Source organism: Aquarana catesbeiana, linkage group LG11 (assembly GCF_042186555.1).
Source record: "Aquarana catesbeiana isolate 2022-GZ linkage group LG11, ASM4218655v1, whole genome shotgun sequence".
Lineage (NCBI taxonomy): Eukaryota > Metazoa > Chordata > Amphibia > Anura > Ranidae > Aquarana > Aquarana catesbeiana.
The window spans coordinates 104,466,661-104,484,806 of NC_133334.1; the positions used below are offsets into that span (position 1 = coordinate 104,466,661).

Consider the following 18,146-nt stretch of genomic DNA (forward strand, 5'->3'; position numbering starts at 1 on the left):
GGAGGGCAAGTGGTTAATTAAAAGCTTCACTTAGGTGTGAAAGGCTCAATTTAAATTGGTTACACTGCCAAACAGAATCAGTAGACCAAAGCACTTCTTTAGCTGCAACTAAAATATAGGACAGTGGAGATATGTCACTTATCTCTTTTCTTGTCAAAAGAGAAAAATCGTTTTGCAGGGAGCTTTATTAAGCCCATGGAGGGAGCATGATAGGAAAAATGACTAGAAATCTGCACTCTGTTAGAATAATAAAGGTTAGAAAAACTCGATATATATCACATCTATTTATAACAAAACTCATCTTTATTAGTAAAAAAGAAAAAAAATTGGTATTGTGTATAGTTTGTAAGGTTTACAGAAATATTCTGGCATTTTCCAACCTTCTTGTATATGAACTGTGCTTGTAAGTGTGGTCAGTGTAAAGATATCCCATAGCTTGAGATTTCTTATAATCACGAAATGTACATCCAAGATGCGGTCCCCTCATTTTTCCAGTGGTGCATAATTTAAAAGCTTTTCTATCAGGTCCACATGAGCCAGAAGCATACGGCGACAGCAGTACCTCTTTAAGCCTAAAGCGTCCAGTGCATCTCTGTAAAACAGATAATGAAAATTATATATGGTAACAAGAGAGACCAACTGACGTAGAAATAGGAATAAAAGATCCCTGAACACAAAGTGCATTAAGATTCTGGGGATCGATGCAGATACTACAATAGGTTCTTTAAGTTTAGTTTCGGATAAAATAGGAAAAGGTTAGAACCCCTGTCTGTTTTTACTGATATACGGAACTCCATTAGAGAGATTTCCCCCCAATTTCTGTTTTGGGGAAAACCTTTTTTATTATACAGGAAGTGAAGGGAAATCTGTAAGAAAACAGACAATAAAACACCTACGTGGGTTCTAGTGGTCTCCTACTTAACTAAAAACATACTTTCATTTCTGTTGATGTTAAAGCCCAACTCCGGGAAAAAAACAATCCACCCTTGAGTGCCACCCTCCCCCCTTACGCACTGTAAGGGTTAAATGCTTGCTAGGCCTACAGGTTACTGTACACCCCACACCCTGCCAGCTCCAGCACTCTCCTCCTTCTCCCAAATCTCTGATTTGTGGGTGGACCCTCAGCATCACCATGCACACCACTTGAATAAAATCCAAAGCAAGGATTCTTCTTTTTTTTCCCTCAATTTCGGTCCTGACTTTCTTCTGATGGGCTTCTAATCCTTACCCAATCTATCCACAACTAAATAAGGTTTTGAATAAAGATTAATTTAAAATGTTTGCCCAAATTAACTGAAAACCTATAGATACCCTTTATACCATAAATTATAAAATCAACACTAGAATGATTGAATTCTATCCAATGTCCAACACCTAATCCAGAGGCTTCCACTTCCAGGAATGTTAATAGTATTCTGTGTATCATGGTAATGATCTGGGTCAAAACAAGGAGGCCTATGGGGGCAGAACTCATCAAACTCATCGTGTCCTGACTCTCCATAAAAGGGGAATTCAGTGCAAGTGACTTCCTGAATATCTGACATAGCTACAACTTACTAGCTGTGTAAGTGCTGCTTTACTATTTCTTCTATTAAAGCTATTGCCCATTTTAGCTCAGAGCTGGATACACCAACGTGCACTTTGAGTCCCATTCCATGCTCAGTTGAGCATCAGTGAGTATTAACCAGTTGCCTACCAGCCGCTGCAGTTATACTGCGGCAGGTTGGCTTGGCTGCGCAAATCGCCGTAAGTGTACATCGGTCACACGCGCACCCATCATGCCCGTGACAACCAATCGATCTACAGGCCCAGGCCAATGATATCCGGCCTGGACCTGCTGATGATTCTGGTGAATGAAATGCCTCCTCTGCCTGTGTAATGTAAACACAGGCAGAGGAAACTATGTCATCTCCCCTCCTGGAGCCCTTTTTTGGTTCCAGCACGAGAGGAGAAGACATCCACAGTACACCAAGTACTACACTGACACCAGTACACCTAGGCACATAATTCACCCCCCCAGTTAACCCTTTCACTCCCTGTCACAGTGCCAATTTCAGGTTTCAAATTTTTAGACAGTTAGTGGTAGGCCCAGGTAGGGTACCCCCATATATTCCATAATAAAGGTTTAACCTCTTGATCACCCCCCAGTTAACTCTTTCACCCCGTCACAGTGTTACTAGTATAGTGTCCAGATCTTTTTTCTGATCACTGATTTTGTGTGACTCTAAACAGCGTTAGGGCAGTTAGCGGTATTCCCAGATAGATTTAGGGCACCCGCCATATAGTCCCTAATAAAAGGTTTAACCCCTTGATCACCCCCAGTTAACCCTTCCACTCCCTGTCACTGTGGCATTAGTATAATGTACAGATCTTTTCTCTGATCACAGTATTAATGTCACAGGTTAGCTAGTTAGGTGTCAGCTTCAATCCCAGACATCGTCAGATTTGATTGCCAGTAGTGCTAACACGTATGCACACACCTCCCTTACTAGAAAAGTCTTTGAACAGATCAATATCTTTGATCTGATCAGTGCTATACTAGCATCCCCAATAGAATAGTGTTTCCAAAAATGCAGCGTAAGCAGGATCAGCCCGGACACCTGCCAGCACCTGCGTTTAGCCCCTCCGCCCAGCCCACCCAAGTGCAGTATCAATAGATCACTGTCACTTACAAAACACAGCACACAAAACTGTAGCGCTAGCAGAGTCATGCCTGGTCCCTGCTAGCACTAATAGTTATTTTTTTTGTAGCGATTCAAGCAGTTGCTGACAACCAGGTGCTCTTTTACCTGTGAGTCGCACTAGCTGTACCTATAAATTTAGTGGCCAAAATGTCCAAACAGAGGTGCACTAGTGAAGAGGCCTACGCGTTGCTGAGCATGACAGATGAGAGCGAAGGGGAAGCCTCACTTTCAGATTCAGGCTCAGTATACGAACCCGTAGAGAGCAGCGGCACCCTGACAGATAGCTCTGACGACGGAGTGGTCCTTGCTAAGGTCAGGCAAACCCGACCCCGTTCTTCTGTTGCTGTGGTGCAACTGCAGGGTTCTCGTATGGCACAGAGAGCCAGTACTAGTGCCGCTCAACCTTCTGGTAAACTGGCAAGCACCAGTGGCTTAGTACATCCTGGTCATAGACAAACCAGCAATGCAGTAACACTTGGTGACATGGCGAGTTCCATAAGTGCAGTTCAAGCTGGTACAGTGGCTAGCACAAGTAGTGCCCCCCAGCCACCAAGAGTTCAAAGACAGGCCCACAGAGCCCATAGTGCCTTTCCCGCTGTGTTTGCAAATCCTGATTGGCAGCCCACCACTTCTACAGCACCCATACTTCTCCCATTCACTGGCCAACCTGGAATTCAGGTGGAAACAGCGGATTTTAGTACCCTTGACTTTTACGAGCTGTTTTTCACGGAAGATCTGTACAGATCTATTGTGGACCAAAGCAATTTTTACTCATGTCTCCCTCCAGGCTGAAAAGCATTAGATTAGGGAAAAAAAAAAAAAAAAAAAGAAGGGGGACAGATCTGATGCTTTCCAACCAAGATCGCCGCTTTGTTAACATCGACGCACCCGGGCCTCAGGCGGTAATAGAGATCTCTATGCTCTTCATCCAGCGGCGGCGGATTCTTTCTCCTGGTCCCCGATGGCACGAGAGAGCCCGGAGAAGCACCAGAGGGTGGTTTGTCACCTCCTGTCGCCTGTAAGAACGATCAAGCGGCCGAACTGCCGCTATGATCATTCTTACGGTGCACAGAATCGCCAGCAGAAAAGAATGATATCTGAATAAGCTGCAGGTATCATTCAGATATCCCTCACTGAAAGTCAAGGACGTCATATGACGTATTGTGGGCAGGAAGTGGTTAAGGGGGTAAAGCCTTCCGGGGCTGAAGTGGTTAATCAATTGCCTCCATGTTGGTTGTTTTTCCACCCAGTATCTAGGAATGATAAATAGGACTGTTTGGATGGCCCAGTGCCCCAGAACCTCAAGTACCCTAAGAAATAAAATTCTGGGGCACTTTTTTTTTTTTTTTTTTTATGCACAGACAAATATTTAGTATAAAATGAAAAAAAAAATCCAATACATCCGGGGGGTCTGGAACACTACCTGGTTCAGACCCCCTATTGCCCTGATGGTTATCAATCCTTGCTAAGATAGAAAAACACAGCGGCGAATAAATTATACATACCCTTCAGTGTATTCTGCCTGCAGTAGTCCAAGATAAGCCTCCCACTTATTTCCAACAATCTTCCCACATGTGAAGCATCTGACCGGGATAATCATTTTGCTGAAGTCCTTAAGGGGAAACAGACAAGAAATTGGGTCACAAGCCATGATAAGATGGAGCTAAATAATAACTGCTCCTCCGAGACCTTGCTATGCTCCTGCTCTGGGCAATGCAGCCCTCGGGAGATAAGTCTGTTTAAATTATAATAGGCCAGTGTATAAACCAGTTCGTGGAACTATCTGTGTGGATTCTGTGCTTTCTAGGAGGTGGTTGTCAGCACTGGCCTGATTAGAAAAAGTGAGAGAGTTTTGCTGTAGAAACCATTCCAATCTGTAGAGAATATTATGTATTTGGTTGGTTGGCTGCACATTGCAAGCAGTGCAATAAAGCTTAGGAAAAATTATGCAGCAGATTCAATGTTAAAGTAGAATATCATTTTCAATAAGAAAGTGGAATGATCCTCCACAAGCTATTCCCACTATCCATTGTGTTCTATGGATTTCTGAACTGGAGTTGTGAAATTCTGGCGGAGCAGTTCTGTGTAAGCTTCACAGCTACCTTTTTTTTTTTTTTTTTTTAAATAGAAAGATCTATAGTCACAGCATACACTTACATTTTTTAATAACAGTATTGTAATAGAATAATAGTAGAGTCTCTACTTTGTCGTCCACCCACTGACTCACTCACTGCCCAGGAGATCGCTAATCACTTCAAAAACAAGATTGATCAATCAGTGATGAAATCTCCACTCTACAGGTATCTCCCCCAGTTAAGACCCCCATGTCAACAGGTACAACTGACACTCCCCTTATTCAAATCTGCTACTACAGACTAAGTTGCTAAACTCCTTTCTAACGCCCACCTAACCACCTGTCCCCTGGACCCTATTCCCTCTCAAATGCTACGGTCGCCCTCTGACTCCATCCTACACTCTCTAACCCACATCATCAATCTCTCCCTCACCTCTGACATTTCCCCCAATGCTCTAAAACATGTACTGATCACCCCCATACTTAAAAAGCTGTCCTTGGACCCTACCAATCTTAACAACCTACGCCCTATCTTCTTGCTCCCCCTTTCCTCTAAACTCCTTGAACACCTGGTTTACAACCAACTGAGTGACCACCTCATTAAGAACAACCTTCTTGATCCCCTACAATCTGGATTTCGCCCTCAACACTTCACAGAAACTGGTCTTTTAAAACACACAAATGACCTACTAACTTCAAAAAACAACGGACACTATTCTGTACTCCTACTTCTGGACCTTTCAGCTGCCTTTGACACGATTGACCACCCCCTCCTCCTCAAAAAACTTTACTCCCTCGGTCTCCGTGACTGTGCTCTTCAATGGTTCTCATCCTACCTATCCCAACTCACCTTCAGTGTCACATACAATTCTACTTCCTCCACTCCTCTTCCCTTCTCTGTCGGGGTGCCCCAAGGTTCTGTTCTTGGACCTCTTATTTTCAATCTACACCTCTTCCCTGGGTTAGCTGATAGCCTCTCACGGCTTTCAATATCATTTCTACGCCGACGACACACACATCTATCCCCTCAACTCACTCCATCAGTCTCCTCACGCATCACTAACTTACTAACTGACATATCTGTATGGATGTCACACCACTTCCTCAAACTCAACTTGTCCAACTCAACTTATAATGTTTCCTCCCCCAAGTGCCTCTTCCCCTGACTTGTCTGTCAAGAGCAATGGCACAACCATCCACCCATCTCCACATGTCAAGGTGCTAGCTGTTATCCTGGATTCTGAACTCTCCTTTCGGCCCAACATCCAATCACTTTCCAAAGCTTGCCGCCTCAATCTCTGCAACATCTCTAAACTATGTCCCTTTCTAACCAATGAAACCACAAAGCTCCTGATTCACTCCCTGGTTATCTCTCGCCTCGACTACTGCAACTCCCTCCTCATTGGCTTACCTTTAAATAGACTATCCCCCCTTCAGTCCATCATGAATGCTGCTGCCAGACTCATCCACCTTACAAACGGCTCAGTGTCTGCTACCCCTCTCTGCCAATCCCTCCATTGGCTGCCACTCGCCCAACAAATTAAATTCAAAATACTAACAATAAGTTACAAAGCCATCCACAACTCTGCCCCCAGCTACATCACTAGACTAGTCTCAAAATACCAACCTAAATCGCCCTCTCCATTCCTCCCAAGACCTCCTGCTCTCTAGCTCCCTCATCACCACCTCCCATATCTGCCTCCAGGGCTTCTCCCGAGCCCCGCCCATCCTCTGGAATTCCCTACCCCAATCTGTCAGAGTGTCTCCAATTTTATCCACTTTTAGGTGATCCCTGAAAACTTTCCTCTTCAGAGAAGCCTATCCTGCCTCTATCTAACAACTGCACTATTTTCTCCATTAGCTCATCCCCACAGCTATTACCCTTTTGTATAACTTGACCCTCCCTCCTAGATTGTAAGCTCTAACGAGCAGGGCTCTCTGACTCCTCCTGTATTGAATTGTACTGTCTGCCCTAATGTTGTAAAGCGCTGCGTAAACTGTCGGCGCTATATAAATCCTGTATAATAATACAAACAGTAGTTACAGTGCCTTGAAAAGTATTCATACCCCTTGAAATTTTTCACATTTTGTTAAGTTACAACCAAAAGCATAAATCCATTTTATTGGGATTTTATGTGATAGATGAACACGAAGTGGCACATAATTGTGAAGCGGAAGGAAAATGGTTTTAAAAACTTTTTACAAATATCTGAAAAGTGTGGTATGCATTTGTTTTCAGTCCCCTTTACTCCGATACCCCTAACTAAAATCTAGTGGAACCAATTGCCTTCAGAAGTCACCTAATTAGTAAATAGAGTCCACATGTGTGTAATTTAATCTCAGTATAAATACAGCTGTTCTGTGAAGACCTCAGGAGGTTTGTTAGAGAACCTTAGTGAACAAACAGCATCATGAAGGTCAAGAAACACACCAGACAGGTCAGGGATACAGTGGAGAAGTTTAAAGTAGGGTTAGGCTATAAAAAAATCCCAAGCTTTGAACATCTCACGGAGCACTGTTCAATCTATTATCTGAAAATGGAAAGAGTATGGCACAACTGCAAACCTACAAAGACATGGGCATCCACCTAAACTGACAGGATGGTCAAGGGGAGCATTAATCAGAGAAGCAGCCAAGAGGCCCATGGTAACTCTGGAGGAGCTGCAGAGATCCACAGTTCAGGTGGGACAACTATTAATCATGTACTGCACAAATCTGGCCTTTATGGAAGAGTGGCAAGAAGAAAGACATTGTTGAAAGAAAGATATAAGAAGTCCCATTTGCAGTCTGTGAGAAAAAAAAAAAAAACCCCACCTAATTCAGCTATGTAAGGTCCTGTCTATGTGGATATATGTGGGTTTTTTTTTTTTCTCAGTACTGCTCAATCTGATGCACAGTTAATACTAGACCACATAAGACTTGATATCCCATCAGTAGCTTACTCCATGTAATGTTTGGTGCAATACTTTTTTCTTTGGATTCAAATGGACACTGCATGCGTTTTTGGCCTGCAGGCACGCTCTGCAGTTTTATTCATCAATGTTGCAGCATGGTTTTTAATTTTGGTTTAGTGTAGTGAGATGGACTGTGTTATTTAGATACATTGTTTATCCTACATATATTTGGAATTTTTTGTATATGTAAATACCCCCACCCCCCCTACCCTTAATAAAGCCTTTTTGCATTTTTGTACCATAAGCCGTAGTTGACCATTCCCCTTTTTTGCTTTCTGGGGACTCCCTTGTCTCCTCTTTCTGTTGTTGATGCAGTCTGTGAGAAGCCTGGTCAGATGAGACCAAAATGTAACTTTTTGGCCTAAAAGCAAAATGCCATGTGTGGCAGAAAGCGAATACTGCACATAACCCTGAACACACCATTCCTGCCGTGAAACATGGTGGCAGCATCATGTTGTGTGGATGTTTTTCTTCAGCAGGGACAGGGAAGCTGGATGGAGCCAAATACAGGCATCTTAGAAGAAAACCTGTTACAGTCTGCAAAAGACTTGAGACTGGAGGAGGTTCACCTTCCAGCAGGACAGGGACCCTAAACATATAGCCAGAGCTACAATGGAATGGTTTAGATCAAACCAAACTCATGTGTTAGAATGACACAGTCAAAGTCCAGATCTAAATCCAATTGAGAATCTGTGGCAAGACTTGCTGTTAGCAGATGCTCTCCATCCAATCTAACAGAGCTTGAGCTATTTTGCAAAGAAGAATGGGCAAAAATTTCATCATCTAGATGTGTAAAGCTGGTAGAGACATACCCAAAAGAACTTGCAGCTGTAACTGCAGTGAAAGGTGGTTCTACAAAAGTATGGGGCTGAATATAAAAGCACACCGCACTTTTCAGATATTTATAAATAATTTTGAAGACCATGTATCATTTTCTTGTCATTCACAATTACAGTGGATATAAAAAGTCTACACACCTCTGTAAAAATGTCAGGTTTCTGTGAAAATAAAATGAGACAAGGATAAATAATTTAAGAAATGTTTCCACCTTTAATGTGATCTATAAACTGTACAACTCAGTTGAACATCAAACTGAAATCTTTTAGGTGGCGGGAAGTAAAAAAAAAAAAAAAAATGGTTGCATAAGTGTGCACACCCTTAAACTAATACTTAGTTGAAGCGCCTTTTGAATTTGTTGCAGCACTCTCTTTTTGGGTATGGGTCTATCAGCATGGCACATCTTGACTTGGCAATATTTGCCCACTCTTTGCAAATCTGTCAGATTGCTAGGGCATCTCCTGTGTGCAACCCTCTTCAGATGGGCCATTCCAAAACTTTAATTTTCTTCTGGTGAAGCCATTACTTTGTTGATTTGGATGTATGCTTTGGGTTGTTGTCATACTGAAAGATGAAGTTCCTCTTCATGTTCAGCTTTCTAGCAGAAGCCTGAAGGTTTTGTGCCAATATATTTGGAACTGTATTTGGAACTGTTCATAATCCCCTCTACATCGACTAAGGCCCCTGTTCTAGCTGAAGAAAAACAGCCCCAAAGCATGATGCTGCCACCACCATGCTTCACTGTGGGTATGGTGTTCTTTTGGTGATGTGCAGTGTTGTTTTTGCGCCAAACATATCTTTTGGAATTATGGCCAAAAAGTTCAACCTTGGTTTAATCAGACCATAATACATTTTCTCACATGCTTTGGGGAGACTTCAGATGTGTTTTTGCAAAATTTGTCTGGGTGTGGATGTTTTTCTTCGTAAGAAAAGGCTTCCTTCTGGCCACTCTACCTCATAGCCCAGACATATAAAGAATACAGGAGATTGTTGTCACATGTACCACACAGCCAATACTTGCCAGATATCCCTGCAGCTCCTTTAATGTTGCCGTAGGCCTATTGGAAGCCTCCCGGAGCAGTTTTCGCCTCATCTTTTCAATTTTAAAGTGATGTCCAGTTCTTGGTAATGTCTCTGTTGTGCCACATTTTCTCCACTTCATGATGACTGTCTTCACTGTGTTCCATGGCATATTTAACGCCTTGGAAATTCTTTTGTACCCTTCTCCTGACTGATACCTTTTAACAATGAGATCCCTCTGATGCTTTCGAAGCTCTCTGCGGACCATGACTTTTGCTGTAGGGTGCGGCTCAGAAAATGTCAGGGAAGACCTACTGAACTTTATTTGGGGTTAATCAGAGGCACTTTAAATGATGGCAGATGTGTGTGCTGACTCCTATTCAACATGAGTTTTAATGCGATTGCTTAATTCTGAACACAGCTAAAAGATTTCAGTTATTTTTAATTGAGTTGTACAATTTATAAGTCACATTAAAAAGGTGGAAAAAGTTCTGAAATTAGATTTTTGTCTCTTTTTTTATATCACAGAAACCTGACATTTCAATAGGGGTGTGTAGACTTTTTTATATCCACTGTATATGGCACTTTGTGTTGGTTTATCACATAAAATCGCAATAAAATACATTTACGTTTTTGGTTAAAACACGACAAAAGGTGTGAATGCTTTTTCAAGGCACTGTATATTTGACAATCCATTATAAGCTTAACTTGAAAAATCTCCTTTAATGTTGTGAGGTCTGCTGGTAATCTCCTTCCACAACTTTCTGGAATCCCTGCATGCTTTGCAGCTCCTCCTCTGCTGTTTACTTTCACTTTCTAAAGACTACATATCCCATGGTACTTTGCTGTCTGCAAGCTGGGATTCCTGTGCTCACCTCCTGAATCTCCTCCTCTCAGCACTTCTGTAGTTAAGAAGGCAGGCTATGTGACATGTGTGACACAGCAGGCATAGTAAATACATGTCACAGAATATAATAAAATAAATGTGAGGTGAGCTTCACAAAGTAAATTTACAAAACAAGATCATTGAGATTAAGGGCCAATTCACACTGTAACACAGCGATTCACTGTGATAAAATGTTTGTTACTGCATATAGTGTAAACTGACCCTAAAGTAGAACTAAACTGCATCTGAGCACCACAAACCAAAAATGCGATTTAATTCCTTTTTAATCTTTAAAGCAAACTTCCCCATCCATCCATGTCCCTAATGCTTTATTTTGCTGAAAAATCACTTTGAAAACCACTTCATGGCATTTCTAGCCAGGTCCATCTTGAGCAAGGGTAATTGATTCAAGTAGCATTTACTTCCTGGAATCCATATGCTCAGGCATGCAGACAGGAGGGTGTGCTTAGCTGAGAAAACCCTTCCTCTCCTTCTGAAGACTCCTGGGATGAAACCAGGATGTAACTGAAGAAGTGTAAAAAACAAAAGTTTAAAACAAATAAATATGATATACTTTCCTATCTATTTTATAATGCTATCAGCAGGATTAAAATAGTCAATGTTGATTGAGAGGGTGAAATTTTTCTAATAGGAGTAGGCTAGAAATAATTAAAATACAACCATGACAAATGTCTCTCAATCTGGCAACCATGGCTAGACTACTCCCCTGTGGATTTCTGTAGGCGGCCTCCACGATTCCTTTCTACAGGCCTCCCCCTCGATTCTGGCAGCTTTCTCATCCTTGCCCCCCCCCCCCTTTGTTTTTTGTTTAACACATTATTTGATTTTTCAGAAAGTTTGACAGATGCATATGTGAAAACACATATTAAAGGCTTTCGGGTACATGACAGTTCATATGTATATATATATATATATGAATTACATAGGTCTAAATGATGCTTTGCAGTGAAATGTACTAGCCTTGCATATGTTATATGAAACTAAAGAGAACCAGCAAATAGCAAGGACAGAGTGAGGAAGAGAAGGGGATAAGACGTGAGAGTGAATGGGTAGGAATGGGGAAGGGTTGAGCAGGCTGGGAGGGATGCTGCCATTACCGGGCCCAGTTACACTATGTTTTTTTTTTTAACAATCAGGAGTGCTTTATTTAAAAGTATAAAATGCAGTACAGAAAAAAAGAAGGTAAATAATACAGGACATGTATAGGCAGGTACATGAAAAAACGAATCATATAACCGACTATAGGTAGACTCTTACTCACATGAGAGTTAACATACTGTATCCAATGCAGCTATATACACACATTTGGTAGTGGATTGTTTATCATGCTTGGTATGCCTATCAGGCTTGTCGTTACAACAATAGATAAAGGAGTCATGAGAGGCGTCTACTAAACCAGAAAAGGAAGCGTGAATAGGTTAGTTACATCCTTGAAGCAGCATGACCACAGGGTCATCCAACCCCTCCCACCCATAACCCAGTGACCCGACATCCACTGAAAGAACCAAGGGCACTGTCATCCACCAATCCATGGCAGCCAGACCTTGTCGAACTTCCAGGGGCATCCCCGACTAATATATGTCAGCCTGTAGAGGGGCAAAGCAGTGTTTACTCTCTTTTCCCAGGAGGAAAGGGTCGGAGGGTTAGCCGAGGTCCAGCCAAAGAGAATCTCCTTTTTAGCATAATAGAAGAGGAGTGATATTAGAATTTTACTATGATGTGACCTGTGTTCATCCTCGTGTATTCCCAAGAGGGCTATCTCAGGTGTTTTTGGAACAGATAGATCCATTCTAACATTCAAATGATCATACACTCCCAACCAGAACTTTGACAATGCAGGACAGTCCCAAAACATGTGTATAAACGTGCCAATCTGAGTTCGACATCTAGGGCAATGTGGATCCCTATCAGGGTATATCTTGGATAGTCTCGCCGGCGTAAAATAGACCCTGTGTAAAAATTTAGTTTGTGTCAGTTTATCTCCAGCTGATATTACCAGTTTGGGGCCTTGTTCCAGACAAGTTTCCCAGTCCTCCCTCTCCAAAGTGGGAATATCCGATTTCCAGGTATTCCATAGCCTGTCCATCTTGGGTATCTCCCTAGGGAGCAGTGTAGTATATATAACTGACAGGGGCTTTTTTAGGTCACTGCTGGAAAGCAGATCCTCCAACGGGTCTAATTGTAGGAGAGGAGGAGTGGGAAATTGTGCCCTAGTCGCGTGGCGTAGCTGTGCGTATCGGAAAAACATCCATCCCGGGAATCCATACGTCCATGACATAAGGGCAAAAGACATCAGTTCCCCATTGGGCATAATGTCTCTGAGGGTTTTGATTCCGAATCCCGCCCAGAGCTGAGGATCAGGTATTGTGCGGAAATGGGGCAACTGAGGGTTTCCCCAGAGAGGCTGGACAGGCGCCCATCGCCCCACAAGAGAGAACCTCCTTCTAGCCATCCTCCACACTTGAAGTGTTGCCCTGGACGGAGCAGGAAGCATCTCATATGCCTTTACCCCCCTATAAACCAGATTTTGCAGATCTTGTATAGATCCTAATTGTGCCGCCTCCACACATACCGCGGCGTTGGAGCGTTTCCCCTCAAACCACCAGTACGCCGTCACCAGCATCGCCGCCCAACAATACAGTTTGAAATTAGGAAGGGCAAGTCCCCCCAACTGGGTCGGCAGTTGTAGGGTGGATTTGGCTAATCTTGGAATGGCTCCGTTCCAAATAAAGGAGATAATATGTTTGTCTATTTCCTGAAAGAAGGATCCTGGTAGCCAAATTGGGCTATTCCTAAAAAGATAGGTAAACTTGGGTAGAAGCATCATCTTTAGGATATTTATACGTCCTAGTAAGTTAAGTGGCAGTTCAGACCATGCGTGACATCTTTCTTTAAGGAGACGGAGCAGAGGCATCATATTTAGATTATAGTATTGGGCAGTGTCCCTGGATACCCGGACCCCAAGGTACTTGAACTCTGAGACCCACTGTAGGGGCGTACCACCCGTCGCACCAGGGATCCCGCCATCCAGAGGGAACAGGACTGACTTAGACCAATTTATTCGAATCCCGGATGCAGCACCAAATCTGTCGAAAATGTCCAAGGCAGCCATCAAAGATGGTCCCGCATCGTTCAAATAGAGCAATGCATCGTCCGCATATAGGGAGATTTTCTCTTCCAGTCTACCAATCTGCAGCCCCCTGACCTCTGAAGATTCTCTCACCAATATCGCTAAGGGCTCCAAGGCGAGAGCGAATAAACTAGGCGACAGCGGGCACCCCTGGCGAGTGCCTCTGTGGAGTGGGAAGGGATCAGAGACTCTATTGTTGGTGCGCACCCTAGCTCTCGGCGCTCGGTAAAGCAACTGGATCCAATGGAGAAAGCCAGGGCCGAAACCAAATCGCCCTATCACTTCCCAAAGATAATCCCACTCCACAGAGTCAAACGCCTTTTCAGCATCCAAGGAGGCGATCACCCTACTCCCACAGTTTTTATGAGTGATGGACAAATTTAGGAAGAGGCGTCTAATATTAATATCTGTCCCCTTACCCGGCATAAAGCCGGTCTGATCAACATGAACTAATGTCGATATAACTGATGACAGGCGAGTGGCGAGGATCTTGGCCAAGACTTTCATATCCACATTAAGTAATGAGATGGGCCTGTATGACGCGCATTCTTGGGGGTCCTTACCCTGTTTATGGATCAAAACAATGACCACCTCCTCCATGGACTTCGGCAGAGCACCTCCACCGACCAGCCCAGCGAAGAGGGATGTGAGTTTGGGTGCAAGGAGTTCCATATTTTGTGAGTAGAACTCCGTAGGGAGTCCATCCGCCCCAGGTGTCTTTCCTATCTGTAGACCCCCGATAGCAGTCTGGACCTCCTCTAGGGAGATATCTTTATCCAACATTGCCCTATGTTCGTCAGACAGCGTAGGAAATGGGATCCTGTTTAAGTACTCCTGCAACGACAAAGGGTTATCACCAGCTCTAGAAGCGTATAGATCCCTGAAGTAGCAGGAAAATCTATCATTAATGTCCTCCGGTAAGGTCAGCAATTCCCCACTATCACTCCGTACCCCTGCTATATGTGTAATACCCAATTGTCCACGTGCTAGCCAGGCTAACAATCTTCCATTTTTATTGCCGTATTCAAATATCCTCTGTGTGGAGTGTAGCATAGATTTCTTGGTTTGTTCTACATTAAATAAGGAGAGTTCCCTCAAGGCTCCCTGCCATGTGTAGTAGTTTGGTTCAGTAGGGGACCTTACATAAGCTGCTTCTCGCTCCCCCGCCACCTCCTCCAGCCGCTCAAGGGACCGAGCAGCCTCCCTCTGCATTGAAGATATACGGGATATGTATTCCCCCCTAACCCATGCCTTGAAAGTATCCCAGAGGGTCTGTGGGCCCGCCGACTCCCTGTTTCTCAACCAAAAATTACAAATAGCTTCCGGCATTACCTCCTGAATCTTTTCATCTAGTGCCCAGAATCTGGATAGACGCCATAGCCTTGGGGCCGATGAACCACCCAGGGAGATGACAAGATTAAGGGGAGCATGGTCTGATATACCCCGTGGCAGGTGTTTGACCTCTCTCGCCCAGCAGAGTGCATCTCCAGACAGATATGCTAGATCTATTCGGGATAGAGCTCTGTGTGAGGCTGAATGGCAAGTAAATTCTCGATCCCTGGGATGGAAATGTCGCCATGCATCTGTCAGAGCAAAGGTAGTCGCCCAGCTCTGCAGCTCCGACGAGGTGCGGGCCCCAGGGTTGAGTCTATCCGCCTCCTGAGAGGGTACTAAGTTAAAATCTCCAAAAATAAAAACTTCTTGAGTATGATATCCCATGACATGCTGCATAATATCGTATAGAAGTTGAGCCCTCGCAGGAGGGGGGAGATACAAACCCACCAATACCATCCGTTTGGAGTGAACAGACATATGTATTATCACATATCTACCTTCAGTGTCAGTTTTAACATCAAGGATCTGAGATGGGAGGGATCTGCGGACCAACACGCTCACTCCCCTGGCATAACCGGAATAAGTAGAGTGGTAATGCGTCCCCACCCAGGCCTTTTTAACCCCAAGAATTTTGGAGCCCACTAGATGCGTCTCTTGCAGTATACATATGTGAGGTACGTACTTTTGTATATATTTAAAGACAAGAGATCTTTTTATGGCCGAGTTTAATCCCCTGACATTCCACGAAATGAGAGATGTCAGTCATCTAACCAATCCCAAAAGTATAGCGTGTCGGATCCACAAGTCCCACCCATCCCCTGGTTTGCTTAAACATCAATACTTCCGCTCTGTCTAGCGTCTTGAAATCATGAACTCCATATAGTAGTAAATCGAACTGCATTTCAACAATCATTTGGTATAGTGATGAAGAGCATAAAAACCCACTTGTGTCAAAAGCAACTCCTTTTTCTAGTAAACTAGCACATCTGATTCCCCTGTGTCTGCAACGGCAGAAAACTCCCCTCCCTCCCCCACACCCCCTTGAAACTGGTGATGTGTAGATCCCCATAAATCCCAACTATTACAACCGTGAAAGGGGCGTGAACTTAGCTACGATGAAGTTGTCTAGCCAGACAACAGAGATGCTGGAAGACAATTTGACGTATAGAATTCAATTCTCCTGAACTATTGCAGGGGCACATGACTTAGTTACAGTATGAAGGTACTGGGCTCCCTCACTCCTAACCAGTTACCAACAGAAAATATCTCCTGGGTTTATAAAAATCATTTCTCCTGAGCTATTGCAGGGGCACATTTCTTAGTTACAAAACTGAGGTTCTAATCTTATTCACCATTAATCCAAACACTAGCAAAAACAATATAGGTTATAGAAATCCTTTCTCCTGTGCAGCTACAGGGGCTCCTTTCTTAGTTAAACAACTGAGACTCTATGCTCTCACATTTTTAACCCATACAGTATCAAAAATAGAAGAGGTTATAATAATCATTTCTCCTGAGCTATTGCAGGGGCACGTTTCTTAGTTACAAACTGAGGCTCTGGACTCCCTCACTTTTAACCCAACATTAGTAAAAATAATAATACAAGTTAAATAAATCACTTCTCCTGGAGTGTTGCAGGTGCACATATCATGGTTGCAGTGCTGAGGCACTAGGCTCATTCACTCATAGCTCAATACCCAGCCTAGAGAAGTAAGTTAAAGCAAACATTTCTCCTGGAATATCACTGGGGTATATATCTTAGGTAAAGCTCTGACGAGCTCTGTTCTTTAAGCCTTGACTCGGAGACTGGCATTAGAGAACATTCGTTCGATGGAAATCCTTATCAAGTATAGCTGGCAGAGCAGCAGCAGGTGTGAGTTAGTGAGGTGTAGAGGGTCTACTGCAATTTGGAAGAGCCAGGAGGTTGATCCTCCACTGTCCCAGGTGTACAGGAAAAGTTTTTATCCGCAAGAGCATTCAATAGATTATAGTTGTATAGCTACAAGAACTTGCACCAAAGTCTCTATTATGTCGCTGCAAGAAAGAGGTGGTAGCTTTAGCGAATATGAGACCATATATACAGACAGGCAGTCTCCAAGCTGATCCAGAGAGAGATACAAGAATCTACGGATTTATCGAAGCTGTGGCAAGGTCTCAAGCCAAGTGGCAGCCTCACGGGGGGATGTAAAGAACTTCACTGACTCCCCATCTTGGACCCGCAATCTGGCCGGGAAAAGTATACTGTACTTAATGTTCCGCGCCCGAAGTGACGCTTTAACTTGGTCGAATGACCTGCGTAGTTTCTGTGTCTCCACAGAATAATCCGGGAAAAAGAGTAGGTTAGCATTTTGGAATTTTACCTCGCCAGCCCTGCGCGCTTCCCTCAGAACAGCATCCCGGTCCCTGAAGTTAAGCATTCGGAAGATTAGGGTGCGAGGGTGCGAGCCAGGTGGACCGGGAACAGGAGGAATCCGATGCGCGCGTTCCACAGTGTAGAAGGGGAAGAACTGCGCTGCAGGGAGCAAGGTTTTCAGTAGCTCCTCCACAAAAACCGTAGGGTTCTTTCCCTCAGCCCCCTCTGGCAGGCCTACGATCCGAAGATTGTTTCTTCGGTTCCGATTCTCGGAGTCATCCACCTTATATTCCAAGGCGCGAACTTTAGTCTGCAATGTGCGGATAGATGCAGCATGGTCTGTAACCGCATCCTCCGCGAGGCCCACTCGCTCCTCCACTTCAGTCACCCTCGATCGGAGCTTGTCCTGGTCCTGCCGAATTAGGCTAACATCGAGCTGCACAGATTCAATCTTGCTGGTCAGGGCAGCCTGACAGGAGGCGATCGCAGCCATTACCTCCGGGACACCAATCTGTGGTGTCTCGGCCGGGTTCGCGGCCTCAGTCTGCGACGCCATATTGGATGACCGCCGGGAAGAATCAGCCACGCGGTGGTTCACACACGGGGCTGTAGCGTCCAGGTTCCGCGGGAAACGTAGCTTTTTGGCCCGCTGCCGTGTTCTGTATGGCATTCAGGCTATTTGGGATAAATCTCTTCCCAGAACAAGAGCCAGGAAACAGGATCTTATGGAGTCTTCCAGCAGAGCTCTGGAACACACGTCCTCCTAGGTTGCCATCTTGGCCACGCCCCTACCAACTCAATGTTACTTTGGAAACTTTGTTACTATGTTAGCATATGGCCCTTGTATGTTGC

General features: G+C 44.1%; 1 protein-coding gene across 1 annotated transcript in view; it reads right to left on the reverse strand.

Moving 5' to 3' along the window:
* Positions 1-282: 282 nt before the first annotated feature.
* Positions 283-18,146, reverse strand: part of POLR2L (RNA polymerase II, I and III subunit L) — a 33,851-nt gene continuing 15,987 nt past the window's right edge. Inside the window, exons 2-3 of the mRNA XM_073604836.1 lie at positions 4,190-4,296; positions 283-592 (exon numbers count right to left, since the gene is read on the reverse strand). Coding sequence (XP_073460937.1) covers positions 484-592; positions 4,190-4,284 — 204 coding nt within the window. The 5' untranslated portion in view covers positions 4,285-4,296 and the 3' untranslated portion in view covers positions 283-483. The remainder of the gene's footprint in view (positions 593-4,189; positions 4,297-18,146) is intronic.